At 37.2% G+C, this 17,295-nt stretch overlaps 1 protein-coding gene and 1 pseudogene across 3 annotated transcripts in view; one reads left to right on the plus strand and one right to left on the minus strand.

The window, feature by feature from the left end:
- The window catches only part of NOX4 (NADPH oxidase 4), a gene marked incomplete at both ends in the record, with an annotated part of 203,829 nt that overhangs the window by 169,561 nt on the left and 16,973 nt on the right, over positions 1–17,295 (minus strand). For both annotated transcript variants that reach the window (XM_084230445.1, XM_084230444.1), the window contains 3 exons: positions 451–548; positions 3,928–4,012; positions 5,633–5,743. In XM_084230445.1, coding sequence (XP_084086571.1) covers positions 451–548; positions 3,928–4,012; positions 5,633–5,743 — 294 coding nt within the window. The remainder of the gene's footprint in view (positions 1–450; positions 549–3,927; positions 4,013–5,632; positions 5,744–17,295) is intronic.
- LOC311180300 (small ribosomal subunit protein eS27-like) lies at positions 14,089–14,341 on the plus strand (annotated as a pseudogene). The gene has a single exon. The product of its transcript is annotated as a small ribosomal subunit protein eS27-like (transcript).

Below are 17,295 nucleotides of genomic sequence, written 5' to 3' on the forward strand. Positions count from 1 at the left end.
AAATCTCAATTGTATTTTGAAGTCAAATAAACTCATTATCCAGAATCATCAAATACACAACCTGTTTTTCTGTTTTTTATCCCCAGCCAAGCACAGTATATGAGCTATTAAAGGATTCTGATCATGTGAAGGCTCTGTTGACAATCTCCACCAAATGGTAAGAGTTAGACAAAAGCTGTTAGGAAGCAGAAGGCAGGTCTGAGTGGCAGCCATCTGAACAATGCAGAATATAAAATGTAGATGCTCTCCCAACTTCCATTTTCAGCAGGAGACTGTGAAATAGTAATTACCTATATTTTCCATTGAAAAGGAATAAAACTCAACTTGACAAGTGCATTTTAAAAGCACTCAAAAGGAGCAATAAGGTATAAATTTTCTATGAAAATCACAGACCCTCATTAGTCATCTGACAACAAGTGAAAGGAAAATGAGTAGACAGAGACCACCCACCTCATCTCGGTACCTTGCTGCATTCAGTTCAACTAAGTCTTCACGGTAGTTCACAGAGAAGTTCAGCGCGTTCACCAGATGGGCAGCCACGTGCACACCTACAGAATTGCACCAGTTCAAATCAATGGGACTTTCTGGAACACTTGATGGAGAGGCGTTAGTTCCTCTACCTAGGTAAACCCAGGGTCAAACTTTGACAGCTATATGAACAATGAAATATTAAATTCCAAAATATTAAATTACCTGCTGTTTACAGACAGCAGGTAAAGAAACTGAATTGTCAAAGGCTGTTATAAAGTAACTCTTGTAAGTCAGGGTTAGAAGCACACAACACACACCAAACACACACACAGATACGTGCACATAATTTGGGAATTTAAGGCCCTCTGAAAGTCTTCTAACCTGCTGAAATCTTCCACAATCCACAGATTGAAGTCATCATGCACTTAAACTAAAAGTTGTTAACAGCCACTTTTTGGGATAAAAGCTCAGGAAAATAATAATTACAATATAATAATCTATGTCAGTGGCACAGGGAATAGTCTTGCATGAACTCTGAGTTCAAACAAAAGAAAAGTATAAGAAAATTACTAGAGTGTTGTAGACAATTTCCTATTGGCATGGCCAGGGAAGAAGAAAATTAGCTTGAGTAGGGTACGGAAGGCAGGAGCAAATGGCCTTGTACACAGAACTTTTAATTCCCTCCCCCACACTCATTCTATTCTTGTAGGTGAAATGAGGATGGGATTAACACTACACTACAATATATTAAAAGAACAAGAGATAATTAGTTAGAAAACCTGTTTTAGATTTGCCTATCACTGCCTCAGTAACTTCTCTGCAAAATGATGTTGACAGAAATTAGAGATTTTAATAAGATAACTGAGTCAAGACTGCTCAGTAAACCATTTTAGTTTACTCCAATATATGGAATGTAGTAATTCAAAGAGGATATAGTTTGCAAACCAGAATATTTTACAGTTCCCTCAAACCTAGAATATAAGATATAGATAAGCCAAAAGTACTCACAGAGATCAATAATTGTAATAAACAGAATGATAAATAACCTAAAATTTATTTAAAGAATTTATAAGGCAGTGCCAGTAATCAATTCAGAGGGGTGTTTGGGATGAGCCTCAAGAAACATGAGAAGGTTCCAAAGAAGTAAAACAAAGGGTGTGTAGGTGAGACTTTATTCTGCACAGATAAAACAGTATTTAAGCAAAATTACCTGTTTTATAGCTTCATTATAACAGAAATCTATAAAAAAATTATTTTAAATTAAAGGTTTTATGTTTGCTAAATACTGGATGGCTCAAAAATGCAAATGCTTCCTTAAAGGAAATGCCATTCTTTCTGAATTCTCCTGAACAAAGTCCTGGGTAACAGTTATTTGAGATACATACTTAAAGGATACATTCGCTTTCTTTTTTTTTTTTTAAAGATTTATTTAATTATTAATACAAGCACTGGGTACAGTCAGAAGCATGGGAGGATGAGAGAATTTACCAGAGACAGAGCGGAGAGCAGAACAGGCAGACTGACGAAGTACACTGCTGAGGGGAGCAGCGGGCGCGCCACGTGGGACCCTCGCCCGGCGGCCAGGGATCGAACCAGTGCTGCAGAGGCTGTGGGCAGCTTCACAGCCCAGCACTCAACCGCTGCGCCACTGGACAGGCCCCTACATTCACTTTTTGCAAAAGGCCTTTTAGTTCAAAAGAATTCAGGATTTCTAATGATAGGCATCAAGTAGGAAGCCATGCTAGGCATTTTATAAATATTTTCTCATTTAAATCTCATAACAGGGCCTCCCTGGTGGCACAGGCGGTTGAGAGGAGTGCTGTGCATCTGTCTGCAGCCTCTGCAGTGCCAGTTCGATCCTTGCCGGCCTCGGAGCAACCCACATGGTAAGCAGACCTCTCCTGCCATGCCTGATGCTCACCTCAGCAGTATATTTTGTCAGCTTGCCTGTTCTGTTCCCTGCTCTGTCTCTGGTGAATCCTCTCACCTTCCCGTGCATCAGACCTGTACCCCAGCTCTTGCATAAATAAAAAATAAATAAATTAAAAAAATAAATCTCACAACAAAAGAATGAGGTAGGTAGAATAATCCCTGTTTAACAGCTAAGAAAACTAAGGTTAAGAAAAGTAAGCTAGCTAGGGTAAGATCACTTGTGGCAGATTGGAAACCACTGAACACGTGCTCATTCATGGCAACACCTTACATTATCTCAGTTGCTTGACAGTTCTCTAAACATACCAGATGATTTGTACATAACTACGGTTTACAACAAATCACGTTATAAACATGTGGTTTCCCCATCTGACTCCATCTTTGACCATTCATCTTTCCCCAGCTCTAATCCATCCCTAACCCTTCCAACAACATTGCTCTTAATCTCATCCTAATCTTTTATTCCATCCCAATCTGGAATCTTATTGGAGTCCTAATCCCATGCCATCTCACACTTCCATAGATGAAATGAGAACCACCAGTGGGAAGATGTTTCGGGATAAAAAGTGAAGATTTTTGTTCAACATTATTAGGCAATATTTTAAAGGCTGAAAGTTTGATTTCTTTGTAATCATTGTATAAAAACACTCCTGATTCGAAGTGGCCATCTATAAGTGACCAGACCAAGTGTCTCAAGTATCAAAATAGCTATGTCCTATAAAATGATAACCAGATGAAAATGTAGGTGCTATGCTACTGAGGTAATTAACCTCTGAGATTACAAATTATTATAATTAATTTTCTTCTAAGAACTTCACACACATATTGTCATTTTAGCTTTAACACTATGAAGTACGTGCTACTGTCAATCCATTTTAAATTGAAAGTTTACGCCACATGGTGACATAACAGTATAGGCAGAAGGACTATATAACCGATCTCCACATGTAATCACCACATGTACTACTTTCTGCTTCAAATATTTGAAGTGTCATATATTTGCTCAACATAAAAATTTATTTTGAAATGACTTAAAAACAAAATATTCAACACTTTATTAACTTGGAATTAAAGTATAATTGCCACAAATTTTAAATTTGCACTTCTACTCAAATACTAATATCAAAGACACATTCATCAAATACAATTTGGGGTGAAATCATATTCTATGAATATATTTTGTCATTCAAATGTTCATGTATTTTAAACTTATATTATTGTCAATATTTTCGGAGCTTGAAAACAGTCTGTTTCTTCCAGTTGTTCTAAATGAAATTACTTACTTTTAGGAAACTATCAACATGAGCATGTACATTATATTGGGACATTATAATTATCTATATGTATTTTAATATATATAATGTATACAAAATGCATGGCACACCCAACTCTCTTTAAATATATGGAAAATTATAAAATATCAACATCACAACTTGGTTACACTAAATAGCATGCAAAAATAAAAATACTATTCATAAATTATACAATTCTAACATAATATTTAACACCTTTTGGCTTTCTCACCTGAAAAAATACAAATGGTAACACCACAAGTTATATGGAATGTTCTGCTTTTATCCAACAATCTTCTGGTTCTTCTGCTTGGAACCTGAATAAAAATCATTTACTATGGTAAAAATTATGTAACAATGAAATATATGTACAAAGTTTTTCATAATTGTATTTCTTATAATATCAAAAAGTTTGGAATTATGGCAAGATAAATTATACAGAACATTCAAACTATAAAAGACAATGTGAAGAGACATTATTGATATGGAAAAATGTATAAATGATATTGTTCAGTGAAAACATTACCAAAAATTACTACACTAGGAGCCTATATTTTATATTATTTTATAATAATTATATAATTATACTAATTATAAGTTAACATATCTGTAGACATTTACTCCAAACTACAATCAGCAGTTGTTCTGGCAGAGTATTATTAGGGGGAACACTCACTTTGCATATTTCTGGACTGTTTGCATTTTAGCACATATAAATCCCCTTTGCAGCCAAAAAATAAGATTGTTTTTAAATGAAAGCAGTTTCATCCATGGTTGTAAAGTGCCCGCTTGATCTTAAGGAAAAATAAAATGTCAAATACCTTTGAACACCTACATTTTACACTCGGGAACAATTATTTCAGACTTATTAAGTTCTGACAGATTTGGGTGGGCACATTTCATTTCCTGCCATTTAGCTTTCCTTTTTCACACTAAGCCAATGACCAGCCACAGGGATCAAAACCTAGCATTTAGCAATGGGGGGGGCAATCTGGAGATTTATTTCCAGAAATTACCACATTAAAAATAAAGAGTTTCCAAATATAATTATGTGAAAAGGTTAAGAAGTTTTACTGCAATAAATCTGCTCATGTGAACTTTTCAAAACATCAGAGAAACCTCATACTAACAACTACCAAAAAATCATTATCTGCCCAGCAGTGTCACACTGTCCTCATGAAGAAATAACTACATGTACATGTTCACATCACATACATTATACATAAAATTGATCAAAGACAAAAACAAGTTTCAGTTGAATCTTAACTGTCAAAGTACTTTTCTATTTACTTATCTTCTTTATTTTACAGCACTAAATATCACAGGAAACACTGCTGATTTAATCAGGACATCTTTTTCAAGCCTTTACACAGCTCTAAACAGGTATGTATTTTAAGAGATAAATTGCCACCAATGACCGGAGTCATTCTATGAGGTCTTCAAAGACAATAAACGGGGCTCTATTTTGCTCACCAGGATTTAAGAAAAAAACAAAACAAAACAAAACAAAACAAAAAAAACAGGATCTCAATGAAGCACGGATTAGTGGAAAGAGTTGAAGCAGAACAGATCTTAGCTCTGCTATTTATTGGTCTCATGCTCACGGTCAAGTTATTTAAACTTCCTCTCCATGCCTCAGGATCCTGATCTACAGGCCTGACTACTGAATCACTTTGAGGATTCATAATTATATAAGTTGAGTGTTTGATACAGTGCCTGATGCCACGATTAATAATTATTTCTATTCCCTTCTTTCCTTCTCTAGTGTTGCAGCCGAATTCATTGATCATCTTGATAGATACCTTGGTCTTATTAATTTTGAAGAACTCACTCTAGCAGAAAGTCAGAACATGAAAACTAGGTAGGATGAACATATCACTATTATACCTCCTTTTTTGTGCAGGGATCTGTGACTGTAATTTTTTTTTTTTTCTTACCTTCTGGGATCCTCGAAGGTAAGCCAGAAGTGTTCGGCACATGGGTAAAAGGATAAGGCTGCAGTTGAGATTAAGAACAGACGCGGATGCTCTGCTTAGGCATAATCCTAGCTGAACAAATAAGGCAAGAGTCAATATACAGTCAAGGATAAAAGAAAAAACCTGCTGACTCACCTTGCTCGGCCTGCAAAGATGATAGAAAATGCTAAACTCCTTTGATAGTTTCAAACAATCCTCCACGTTCTTCTCAACAAACCCCTAAAAGACGCTGGTCTCTTTCTGCTCTACACTCACATACAATCTACATGCCTCTCATTTTAAGTCAGGTTATAATCATCTGACTAAATTCTTCCAGCATGAGATCAATTTTGTGTTGTGCCCTACTATATTACGGTGGGTGTACAAGCCCTTGAGAGCCTCAATATATTCTGTGTCTCTGCACTGGTGATGATGACTCCTCTGTTTACTAATAAAGCACTGATAATTTCAAATCAAGTATTTGAAATACTCACTCTCTCTTTCTGGAACACTATGAGCACAAACCCTTCTACACCACTGTCTGAATCTAAGCTCTTTATCTTGATAACTCTAATCATCCTTCAGATTTCATGTTAAGCACTATTGTAGATTTCTTCTCTGCCCAGAAACTTGAATAAATCCCCTATCAGCTGTGCCTCATTACAAAATTAATCATAAGCACATTGTGCAGCCTATTTTTCAAAGGATCAGTTCCCTTCAGTACTGATGCAATATTTTTTTGGAAATTAATTTTAAACCCAACTCTTGCTGGATTGTCTGCTATTGTTTAGTAATATCCACATTCATCATATGAATGGTGTACATGAAAAAAACTACAGCCAGGGTCATAAATGTGCACTTGTCCTGAAATAAATATAAAATTGCCGTATTTTAACAATATTGACTAAGAAATATGTGTAAGTGATTTATTTTCCTCATCCTGAACTTGGCCAAGTCCCTGAGATTTCCAGAGTAATTTTTGACAAAATAGCAACTGTGTTACAGTGTTTATTGTTAGCACATGAAATATTATTCCTGAAAGGGAGACAGGATAATAAGAAATGTGAGGAAAGTAATAATTTTCATTGACCAATGAAATATAATTAATATTTATATTTAGGCTATTTCTATACCGTGAGTTAGAAGACCTTAAGGATACAGTTCAATGAGAAGAACAGCAAGCAGAGTAATAGTAATAATCCACTCTGGACTAAAAAATTTTCTCACCTCAATCATTGAAATTATCATGAGTGTGGTAAGTTTCATCTCCAGAGAAATAAAGTAATTGTTCTCTCTTTTGACCTGACATCTATATGCAATAAGAAAAATTTAGCTCAGGGAACTTTAGATAATTTAATCTGCAATTTTAAGGTGCCAGAACAATAATTTATTTAAAATATATCAACGAAAATCTATCATATAAGTTCAGGAAAGAGATAAATTATCCAAATTTCCATTTTGGTTCAATGCTTTTATTTTTTTTTAATTTAAATTTTATTTTTATATTCCCCATACAATTATAACCCCCTTATTTTTACCCCAATCCCTCCTTTCCCCACCCCCCACCCCCATAGAGTATTTCCTCCTTTCCCCACCCCCATAGAGTATCTCTTGTTCATAGCTGTTTGTTGATTTTGATATTTTCTTTCTTATAGTTATTCTTTTTCCTGGTCCTTTATTTAAGTTTTCTAGATTCCTGCTATGCGTGAGACCATCTGGTATTTTTCTTTATCTTTCTGGCTTATTTCGCTGAGCATGATCCCTTCCAGCTCCATCCATGTTGCTGAAAATCACATGTTTATCTTTTTTGAATACTGAGTAATATTCTATGGTGTATATGTACCACATCTTCTTTTGGGCATTTGGGTTGTTTCCAAAGCTTAGCTATTGTAAATAGTGCTGCTATAAACATCGATCCCAAAGAGCACCTGCACCCCAATGTTTGGTTCAATGCTTTTAAAAAAATATTACACGGTGCTTATTCACTTTTCTAACCCTTTATTGCCTGTCTGGATATTTTATTATTATATTTACATTAAATCACACAGTAATTTAATTCAAAGTGTCTCTAAGTGTACTCTTGGGATAGATGGAGTTTACTTTGGCATTCCACTTCTTCCTTATGATGCTGCATAACCTAACCAGAAATTTTAGTTAGGGTTTATTTCTTCATATATGTTTGTTTCTGACTATACTTAATTCTTTAGACTGAAACAAAAATGCATGTTTATAATAAATAGGGTACAAAAATCCCTCATTTAGAAGCAGTAGGGAAAGTTAGGAAATATAAAATAAGTCCAGTCTGTGTCATAATCATACAAAAGAAACCATTTTTTAAAGATTTATTTATTTATCCAAGAACTGGGGTACAGGCCAGATATGCGGAAGGGTGAGAGGATTCACCAGAGACAGTGCGGAGAACAGAACAGGCAGATTGAATGAAATGCACTGCTGAGGGGAGCAGCAGAGAGACAGGAGAGGTCTGCTGCACCATGTGGGTAGCTCCCTGGCCGGCTGGGATCTAACCAGCGCCATAGAGGCTGTGGATAGCTTCACACCGTGGCCTACGCCACCAGGGGAGGCCCCAAAAGAAACCATTTCATCAATTAATTACTTCTATACTATTCTACAGCTAAGAATAATTCAGGCAAGGGCCTCCCCGGCGGTGCAGCAGTTGAGCGCTGGGTTGCAAAGCTGCCCGCAGCCTGTGCAGTACCGGTTCAATCCCCGGCCGCCGGCAAGGATCCAGCATGGCGCGCAGACCTCTCCTGCTACCCGCTGCTCCCCTCAGCAGTGTACTTTGTCAGTCTGCCTGTTCTGTTCCCCACTCTGGCTCTGGTGAATTCTCTCACCCTCCTGCGCTTCTGACTCTACCCAGTGCTTGTATAAATAAATAAATGAATGAATGAATGAATGAATGAATGAATGAATGAATAAATAAATAAATAAATCTTTAAAAAAAGGAATAATTCAGGCATTATGAATTAGCAACAGTGATAAGAATGAGCTAACTCAAATGTTCACAAAAGAAATTGACCCACTCTGTGAGTGTCTTATTTTACTATTCCTAGAGAGCTTAAACTGCTGCTCTAGTTTTCAAATTACATTTAGGTTGTCACTAGATAGCATTATTACTTTCACATTTAAAGTCCTACCTGTCAAGGTCTCTAAAATATAATTAACTGAATTCTACATACAAATTTATAAAACTGAATTTATTTTTGGTGAGTAGGTATAAACCAAAGCAAAACAAAACAACAAGAACAACAACAACAAAAAATAGCTTAGTCCTTTCTATGTAACATCTGTGCCCTCTCCACCAAATCCATGTGTTGAAGAAGTAATCCACCATGTGATGGTAGAGTCTTTGAAAGGCAATTAGATTTAGATAATGGTCATGAAAGTAGAGTATATATGAAGGGGTGAATACCCTTTGAAAAAGAGAAAAAAATTAGAACTGTTGCTCTACTCCATCTGAAGATACAGCAAGGTGGGTATATGTAAACCAGGCAGAGTCCTCTTCACACATACTCTTTGCTGGCATCTTGATCTTGGCCTTCCCAGCCCCCAGGACTATAGGTGCCATGGTGGTGGGCATGACGTGAGAAACATACACCTTCAAAGTGTGATCCTATACCTTTAAATGATATACAGTGTTGTAAAACAATGTTACCTCAATTGAAAAAGAAAAAAATAGATTAAAAAAAAAACCTGTAAGAAGAGATGTTTGTTGTTTAAGCTAGTCAATAACATTTTTGCACAGCAGTTTGGACTAAGCAAGTGCTATAAAAATTATCAGTAAATATTCCATTTCAAGAATATTATAATCATACTACTTAGGTAGAACAACTACATAGTTTATTTCTTAAAGTCTCAAAGACATGGCTTCTTATCTTAGTTCATATACTTAGTAACTCTTAATCTTGAGCTAGTGGGGCCTCCCTGGTGGCACAAGGGGTTAAGACACAACTTATGAAGCTGTCCTCAGCCACTGCAGCACAAGTTCAATCCCCCACCAGGGAGCTACCCACATGGTGCAGCAAACCTCTCCTGACTCACCCACTGCTCCCCTCAGCAGTGTACTTCAGTCAGTCCTCCTGTTCTGTCCCCAATGTCTTTGGTGAATCCTCTCACCCCCCACACCTCTGGCCTATACCCCAGTTTCTTGTATGAATAAATAAACAAATCTTTAAAAAAAAATCTTGAGCTAGTTAACTGTACTTATCTATAAAGTTGGGGGGAATAAAATGTCTTTACCTATAAAATTATTATATTAATATAATTAATACAATACAATCTAATGCAATACAATGCAATAATCCTACATCTTAGAACATATGTAAAAAGTAAAACCAGACTAACAGTTGCAAGCATTATATAAAATTAACTTACTTACTGTTCTAGATTCACTGAATCATAGCCTTTCTCTAAATAATATTCCTGCATGCCCAGTGTCATCTGTTCCAATTACATTATTCATTCAACTCATATTTATTGTGATATATACATTGTACAAGAAAACAGAACTAAAAATAGAAAAAAATGTCCTTCCCTTATATACTTACATTTCAGTAAGGAAAAGATACTAATCAAACAGCAACATAATCAAATGTAAATAACAACAGTGATCAATACTCTAAGAAATACAGAGTATGAGCATATGCAATAGGAAATGAGATCTAAACAGGAAGGTGTTTTTTTTTTCTTTTTTGAAAAGTGAGCTGTGACCCCGAGGTGAAAGTTGATGCCATTCAGGAATGAAAAGGGCATCCATGCAGAAAAACCAGCATGAGAACTGATGTGTGACAAACGGGTACATGCTGTATAGATGAGAAATGAACAGGAAGCCACTGTGTTTGTAAATGGTGTGTTATATAACACAAAACTGGAGAAATTGGTAGGGGTAGACTTTGCTGGACCTCATAGGTCACATTAGAGGATGTTTGCCTTTATCCTAATGTCAACGAGATTGACTATGTTTAAAGCAGGGAGATGTGATGAAGAGATTAGTGTTTGGTAATGATTACTCTGTATGAAGCCTGGAGAGCAAATTGAAAGAAAGCAATTTTGCAACTACATTACCTTGCACAGTTAATAATCACAAAAACAAAAATGTTTTCAACAAAGACTATGTTTTATGCTATTACACTTTAGTCCAACATACAGAAAGGACTTGGTTTTTACTAAATATTTAGGTTATAATGAAATTTATATTCTAAGAAATTCACTAAGATATACACTTCTAGGGCCTCCCTGGTGGTCTAGGGGGTTAAGTCTCTGCACTATTACCCTTATGGCCTGAGTTCCATCCCTGGTCAGGGAGCTACCCACATATGGCACAGCAGGACTCTGCTGTCTCACCCGCTGTTCTCCTCAGCAGTATATTTCACTAGATCTGCTTGTTCTGCTCGCTAATCTGTCTCTGGTGAATCCTCTTAACCCCCACACCTCTGGGCTACACTCCAGTCCTTCTGCATGCAAAAAGAAAATTCTAAAAATTCTAAAATTAGAGAACTAGAAGGACCTACTCATAACTCACAATCTACCCAGTCTAACCCCATTTTGTTGCAGCCTCAACCAAAGTAATCTACCCACAACTGATTTTTCCAGACAAAGCAATCTGTTAAAGAGTCAAACAGAACTATTTTTTCCTTACAATTAGATTAAATTTGTATCTATAAATTCTATCCACCAGACTACTTTGAATGAGAATTTTCCTAAAGCATACATTAAAAAACCAAAGATAAAAGTGGTATGATTTCCTAGTCCAATTTGGTTTCCTTGATGTTAGAAAAAATTTATTGCCTCTAAAATTCTTGATATAATTTTAAGGCTCTTTCATCATCTCGATGACTCTTTCCAATTTACCAGAATCAGCACATCCTTACCACAGGCTAAATGCATAGAGCAGTATCGATAGCCATCAGCTAATAATGACTGTGTCATATTGAGGGGGTAACTATGTAACATAATGGTCCATCTGCAGCTTATTTTTTTAAAGATTTTTCTATTTATTTATGCATACAACTGGGGTACAAACCAGAGTTGCGGGGGAGGTGAGAGGATTCATCAGAGAGAATGGGAAGCAGAAAAGGCATATCCACTGAGAGAAGCAGCGGGTGCAACAGGAGAGGTCTGCTGCGCCTTGTGGGCTGCTCCCTGGCCCTCCGGGTATCAAACTCGTGTTGCGGTGGCTGACTAAGCTCTACAGCACTGTCTTCAGCTACTGCGCCACCAGGAAGGCCCCATCTGTAGTTTAAAACATCGCATAAATTGCTATCAATGACTTCTCTTTCTTATATTAGGGGAAAAATAGGAAAATGTGAGAACAGGTACACAAATGCAAGAATTTACTGGTATTAGCCCATTATATTGGCTGTGAATCCTATATTCTGATACTTTCCCTTCTCAATTTTGCCTTAACTGAATAGTCTACATTAATATTTTCCAAATCATCATCCAATTTCTGGACAGTTAATAAAATGTAACAAAATCCTATTGACATAGTTGGATCCATAAAAGACACACGTACTTGCTTCCCTTTCTGGTAAATTAACTTTCAAATGAATATTTTGCTCTCAACTGAGAATTTCCTCAAGTTTTGAGGAAATAGAAACATGTAAATAAACATGTAAATAACTGTGCAAAACTATTGTTCAAAAGGATTTTAAAAGGCCAAAGAAAAATAAATAGTAGGCTTTAATAACTGCTCATTTTCTAGCCACTTATTGTTGAGACAACAATTGGTAATTTTCAAAAAAATTACCACAGAGGTTTATAACAGATTTATTTTACTTTCTGATTTTTTATTTTATTTTTTTTCAAAAATAACATAATTTTGTACTCATCTAATGTCAATTTACTGATGTTTTTCCTCAAGGAAAAATTTGAAGGAAACAAAATAATGCCTACATAACACCTTAATGTAGCATATTTTATAGTCACAGAACATGGCTCTTCTTTGAGGGCATGATAGTCTTCTATTACAATATTCTGTTTAGATCTACTTCTATTGCTAAATTTAAAGAACCAAGGACTAGACCCTAGGTCTCCCTACCATGTTCTCTGTCATTTTCCTAACAATATGTCACTCCCCAAGCAGAGATAAGAACTCAGATACCTTGTCAAATGTGCTTTCAAAACCATAGTAATTTCTTACTTTTTCAGTTGCTCATACTTTCATCCAATGACTAGGTTTTCCTGTTATTTTTTTTTTTTAAGATTTATTTATTTATTTATACAAGCACTGGGTACAGTCAGAAGCGCGGGAGGGTGAGAGAATTCACCAGAGCCAGAGCGGGGAGCAGAGCAGGCAGAAGGACCGAAGTACACTGCTGAGGGGAGCAGCGGGTGGCAGGAGAGGTCTGCGCGCCATGTGGGACCCTCCTCCGGTGGCCGGGGAGCAGCCGGGGATCGAACCAGCGCTGCAGAGGCTGCGGGCAGCTTCGCAACCCAGCGTTCAACCGCTGCGCCACCGGGGAGGCCGGTTTTCCTGTTATTTTGTGGAAATATTACTAATGGGCTATTAAAAAATAAACATATCTCTGTTGTGTTTCCTGAAATGTTGATTCCTTGGGTCTGGAGAGAGGTCCTTAAGAGGTACAACCAGGCATGGCTATCATTGATGAAACTGTATATATCAACTGGTCAACCTTCCTTTTATTTCAACTTACATTGGAAATCTGAAAATATGTCAAATTGTTGATATCATAAGGCCACTCAGCTATACTTCTACATTATATGCTCATTTCAACTCCTGGGCATATTACCCAGATGAGCTACTCCAAGGTTACTACACACCCTCAGTTGTCTCTCCATAGCACATGCTTTGCCATTCCCTTTATTTGTAGAAACATTCCACCTTTTCTAACTCCATGTTTACTCCCAGGTGAACTCTTAATTACTCTTAACATCTCAGCCTTAGGATCATTTTCTCTATTAGAACTTGCATGGAGCTACAAACCCACCCACATCCTCATCCACAAACCTACAAATTTTTACCTTTCTTCAAATATTCTGAAAAATTTCAAGCATCTTTCTCAGTGCTTCTTTTTTACCTTTTACCTTACCTAATCCTTATAAATACCTAAGCCACTGTATTGTAAAAGTTTACATATTGATATTTATCTCCGTGTCTACCCCCTAAAGCTAGCAAGTGGCAGCACTGCTAAGCGGCAAAGCCCAAACTGCCCCTTACCTTGGAGACTTCAAAAGTGTGTGCTCGTTTGTAAAGAAAAAAAATTGTGATAAAACATTCCTTGAGGAAAATATGCTTTCAGCAGTTAAAGCCAAAGAAAAGTGGTTATAAAACAGGTACAAGAACAAAGAGAAACATCCCAGATAAGAGTCTCTACAATTTTTTAAGGTAATGGTAGGCATTTATTTTTATAAAAATAAAAAGGGCCCCTTTCCAGTGGTGAAGACCTCCCCACGAGAACATGCCTCTCGCAAAGGATCTCCTTCATCCCTCCAGAAGAGGAGAAGAGGAAACACAAGAAGAAACGCCTGGTGCAGAGCCCCAATTCCTATTTCATGGATGTGAAATGCCCAGGATGCTATAAAATCACCACCGTCTTTAGCCATGCACAAACGGTAGTATTATGTGTTGGCTGCTCCACTGTCCTCTGCCAGCCTACAGGAGGAAAAGCAAGGCTTACAGAAGGATGCTCCTTCAGACGGAAGCAGCGCTAAAAGCACCCTGAATCAAGATGAATGAGAAATCATCCTAATAAACAAGTTTTGGATACAAATAAATAAATAAATAAATAAATAAAAAGGGCCCATGACAGAAATGCATTTTCCTATACCTGGAAATAAAGCCTGTGGTCCTAATTTAAAATATTTATATATACCATTAATATAATATAATAGGGACATGAATTTGGAATGTGATGGACATTCCATGTATCAAGATTACACTTAAGGATAAAAATAAATGACATTTCAATGAAGGGTGACTTCAAAACTCACTTTTTTGATAATTTCAAATTGGAACAACAATGAATAACATGCCATGAACAAACAGAAAACAGTGAACAGTTAATAATTATTATTTTCAAAGTCTAATTCAGTACTTGTAGGGTATACCCAAAGCTTAGGAAACTCCCTTCATGGAAGATTATTCATTCCAAACAACACTAGCTAGTTTCTGTCAACTAACTGCCATAGAGACTTAAGTATTACGTATTTTTTATTTAATCAAATTGATCTCTGATCCCTTCTATAAATTATTCCTTTTTTTTAATACTATCTCCACAGGAAAGTAATCAGTTTTAAAGAAAAAACTGGGGATTTTCTTTTCTCCATAAAACCAAAAGGTCCCACCAAAAGTACAGAGCTTATCCCGATTTTAGCTCCACCTTACTTTATAATCAAATCCTTCCTTTTTTAATGTCAGCATCCTTCATTTCCCTCTTTCTAGAAATTAAATTCCTTCCATTTTTCAGTAGGAGTTGGTCTTTCCTTAGAACTCTGTTATGGGTCAGAAAGAAATGTACTTATTGATGCTATAGAGAGAGAAGAAAGCCATAATGTAACATGGTATTTCCAACCTGATTTTGTGCACTCTTTTCCTGTGATAAAAGCCAAAGAGCTAAATAGATTCACTGCTAGACAATGTGTCTGTCTGGAAAAGTTAAAGTTCAACACAAATGGTATTCAGAATTGCATATGAATTCATTCTTGAGTTTCTGAAGTCAATGCTAATGAACAAGTCACCAGATTAAAAGGTATGAGGTAATTATTACTAACACCTGTTTTACAAACTTCACTAATAAAAAACCTCCTCCACTTTCCCTATTATAACTGTTTTAAAAAAAATATTATAAATACCTTTTATTTTATTTTTTTTTAATTTTTTTGCATGTTTTTATTTATTTATTTGTTTGTTTGTTTTGTTTATACATGCACTGGGTACAGTCAGAAGCGCGGGAGGGTGAGAGAATTCACCAGAGCCAGAGCGGGGAGCAGAGCAGGCAGAAGGACTGAAGTACACTGCTGAGGGGAGCAGCGGGCGGCAGGAGAGGTCTGCGCGCCATGTGGGACACTCCCCCGGTGGCCGGGGAGCAGCCGGGGATCGAACCGGCGCTGCAGAGGCCGCGGGCAGCTTCGCAACCCAGCGCTCAACCACTGCGCCACCGGGGAGGCCCAATACCTTTTATTTTAAATAAAAGGAATTTATCAAATGAAAATGACTTGACTTCTTTACTGCACAGACAATATTAAAAGTAACCCTAAGAAAACAAAACAAAACAAAACAAAACAAAACAAAACAAAACAAAACAAAACAAAACAGGACCAGATGACTTCTCCAGTGAATTCTACCAATCTTTAAAGAGGATTTACTACTTATCCTTCGCGAATTCTTAAAAAAAAAAAAAAAATTGAAAAAGGTGGAAAGGTTCTTAACACATTCTATGAGGCAAATGTTATCCTGTTGTCAAATTCAAATAAGGGCAGTTCAAACATAGAAAATATAGACCAGGGCCTCCCCTGGTAGCGCAGCGGTTGAGGGCTGGGCTGCGAAGCTGCCCGCAGCCTCTGCAGTGCTGGTTCAATCCCAGGCCTCCCTGCGAGGGTCCCATATGGTGTGCGGACCTCTTCTGCCACACCCATTGCTCCCCTCAGCAGTGTATTTCGTCAGTGTGCCTGTTCTGCTCCCTGCTCTGGCTCTGGTGAATTATCTCACCCTCCTGCGCTTTTGACTGTACCCAGTGCTTATATAAATAAATAAATAAATCTTAAAAAAAAAAAAAAGGAAAGAAAATATAGACCAATATCCCTGATAAATATAAATGCAAAAATCTTCACCAAAATTCTAGAAAATCAAATACAAAAATATATTAAGAAAATCATAAGCCATAATCAAATAGTTTTCATCCCAGGGATGCAAGGCTAATTTAATGTACATAAATCAGTAATGTCATTCACCAGATGAACAAAAAGGAAGAAAAAAATTACAAATCAGGGCCTCCCCGGTGGCGCAGCGGTTGAGCGCTGGGTTGCGAAGCTGCCCACGGCCTCTGCGGCGCCGGTTCGATCCCCGGCTGCTCCCCGGCCACCGGAGGAGGGTCCCACATGGTGCGCAGACCTCTCCTGCCGCCCGCTGCTCCCCTCAGCAGTGTACTTCAGTCCTTCTGCCTGCTCTGCTCCCCGCTCTGGCTCTGGTGAATTCTCTCACCCTCCCGCGCTTCTGACTGTATCTAGTGCATGTATAAACCAAACAAACAAACAAATAATAAATAAATAAGACATGCCTCTAGAAAATTTAAAAAAAAAAAATTACAAATCATTTTAAGAGATGCAAAATGCGGGCCTCCCTGGTGGTGCAAGGGGTTAAGATGCAACCTATGAAGCTAACCGCAGCCTCTGCAGCACAAGTTCGATCCCCAGCCAGGGAGAAACCCACATGGCGCAGCAGTCCTCCCCTGACTCTCCCGCTGCTCCCCTCAGCAGTGTGTTTTCAAACTGCCTGTTCTGCTCCCCACTCTGTCTCTGGTGAATCTTCTCACCCCCCACAACTCCAGCCTGTACCCCAGCTCTTGGATGCATAAATAATCTTTTTTTAAAAAGTAATATAAAAAGCAGTTGACAAAATTCGACACCCATTTATGATAAAACTTTTAATAAAATGGAAAGAAATAGAT

This window comes from Talpa europaea, assembly GCF_964194135.1.
Source record: "Talpa europaea genome assembly, chromosome: 1".
NCBI lineage: Eukaryota > Metazoa > Chordata > Mammalia > Eulipotyphla > Talpidae > Talpa > Talpa europaea.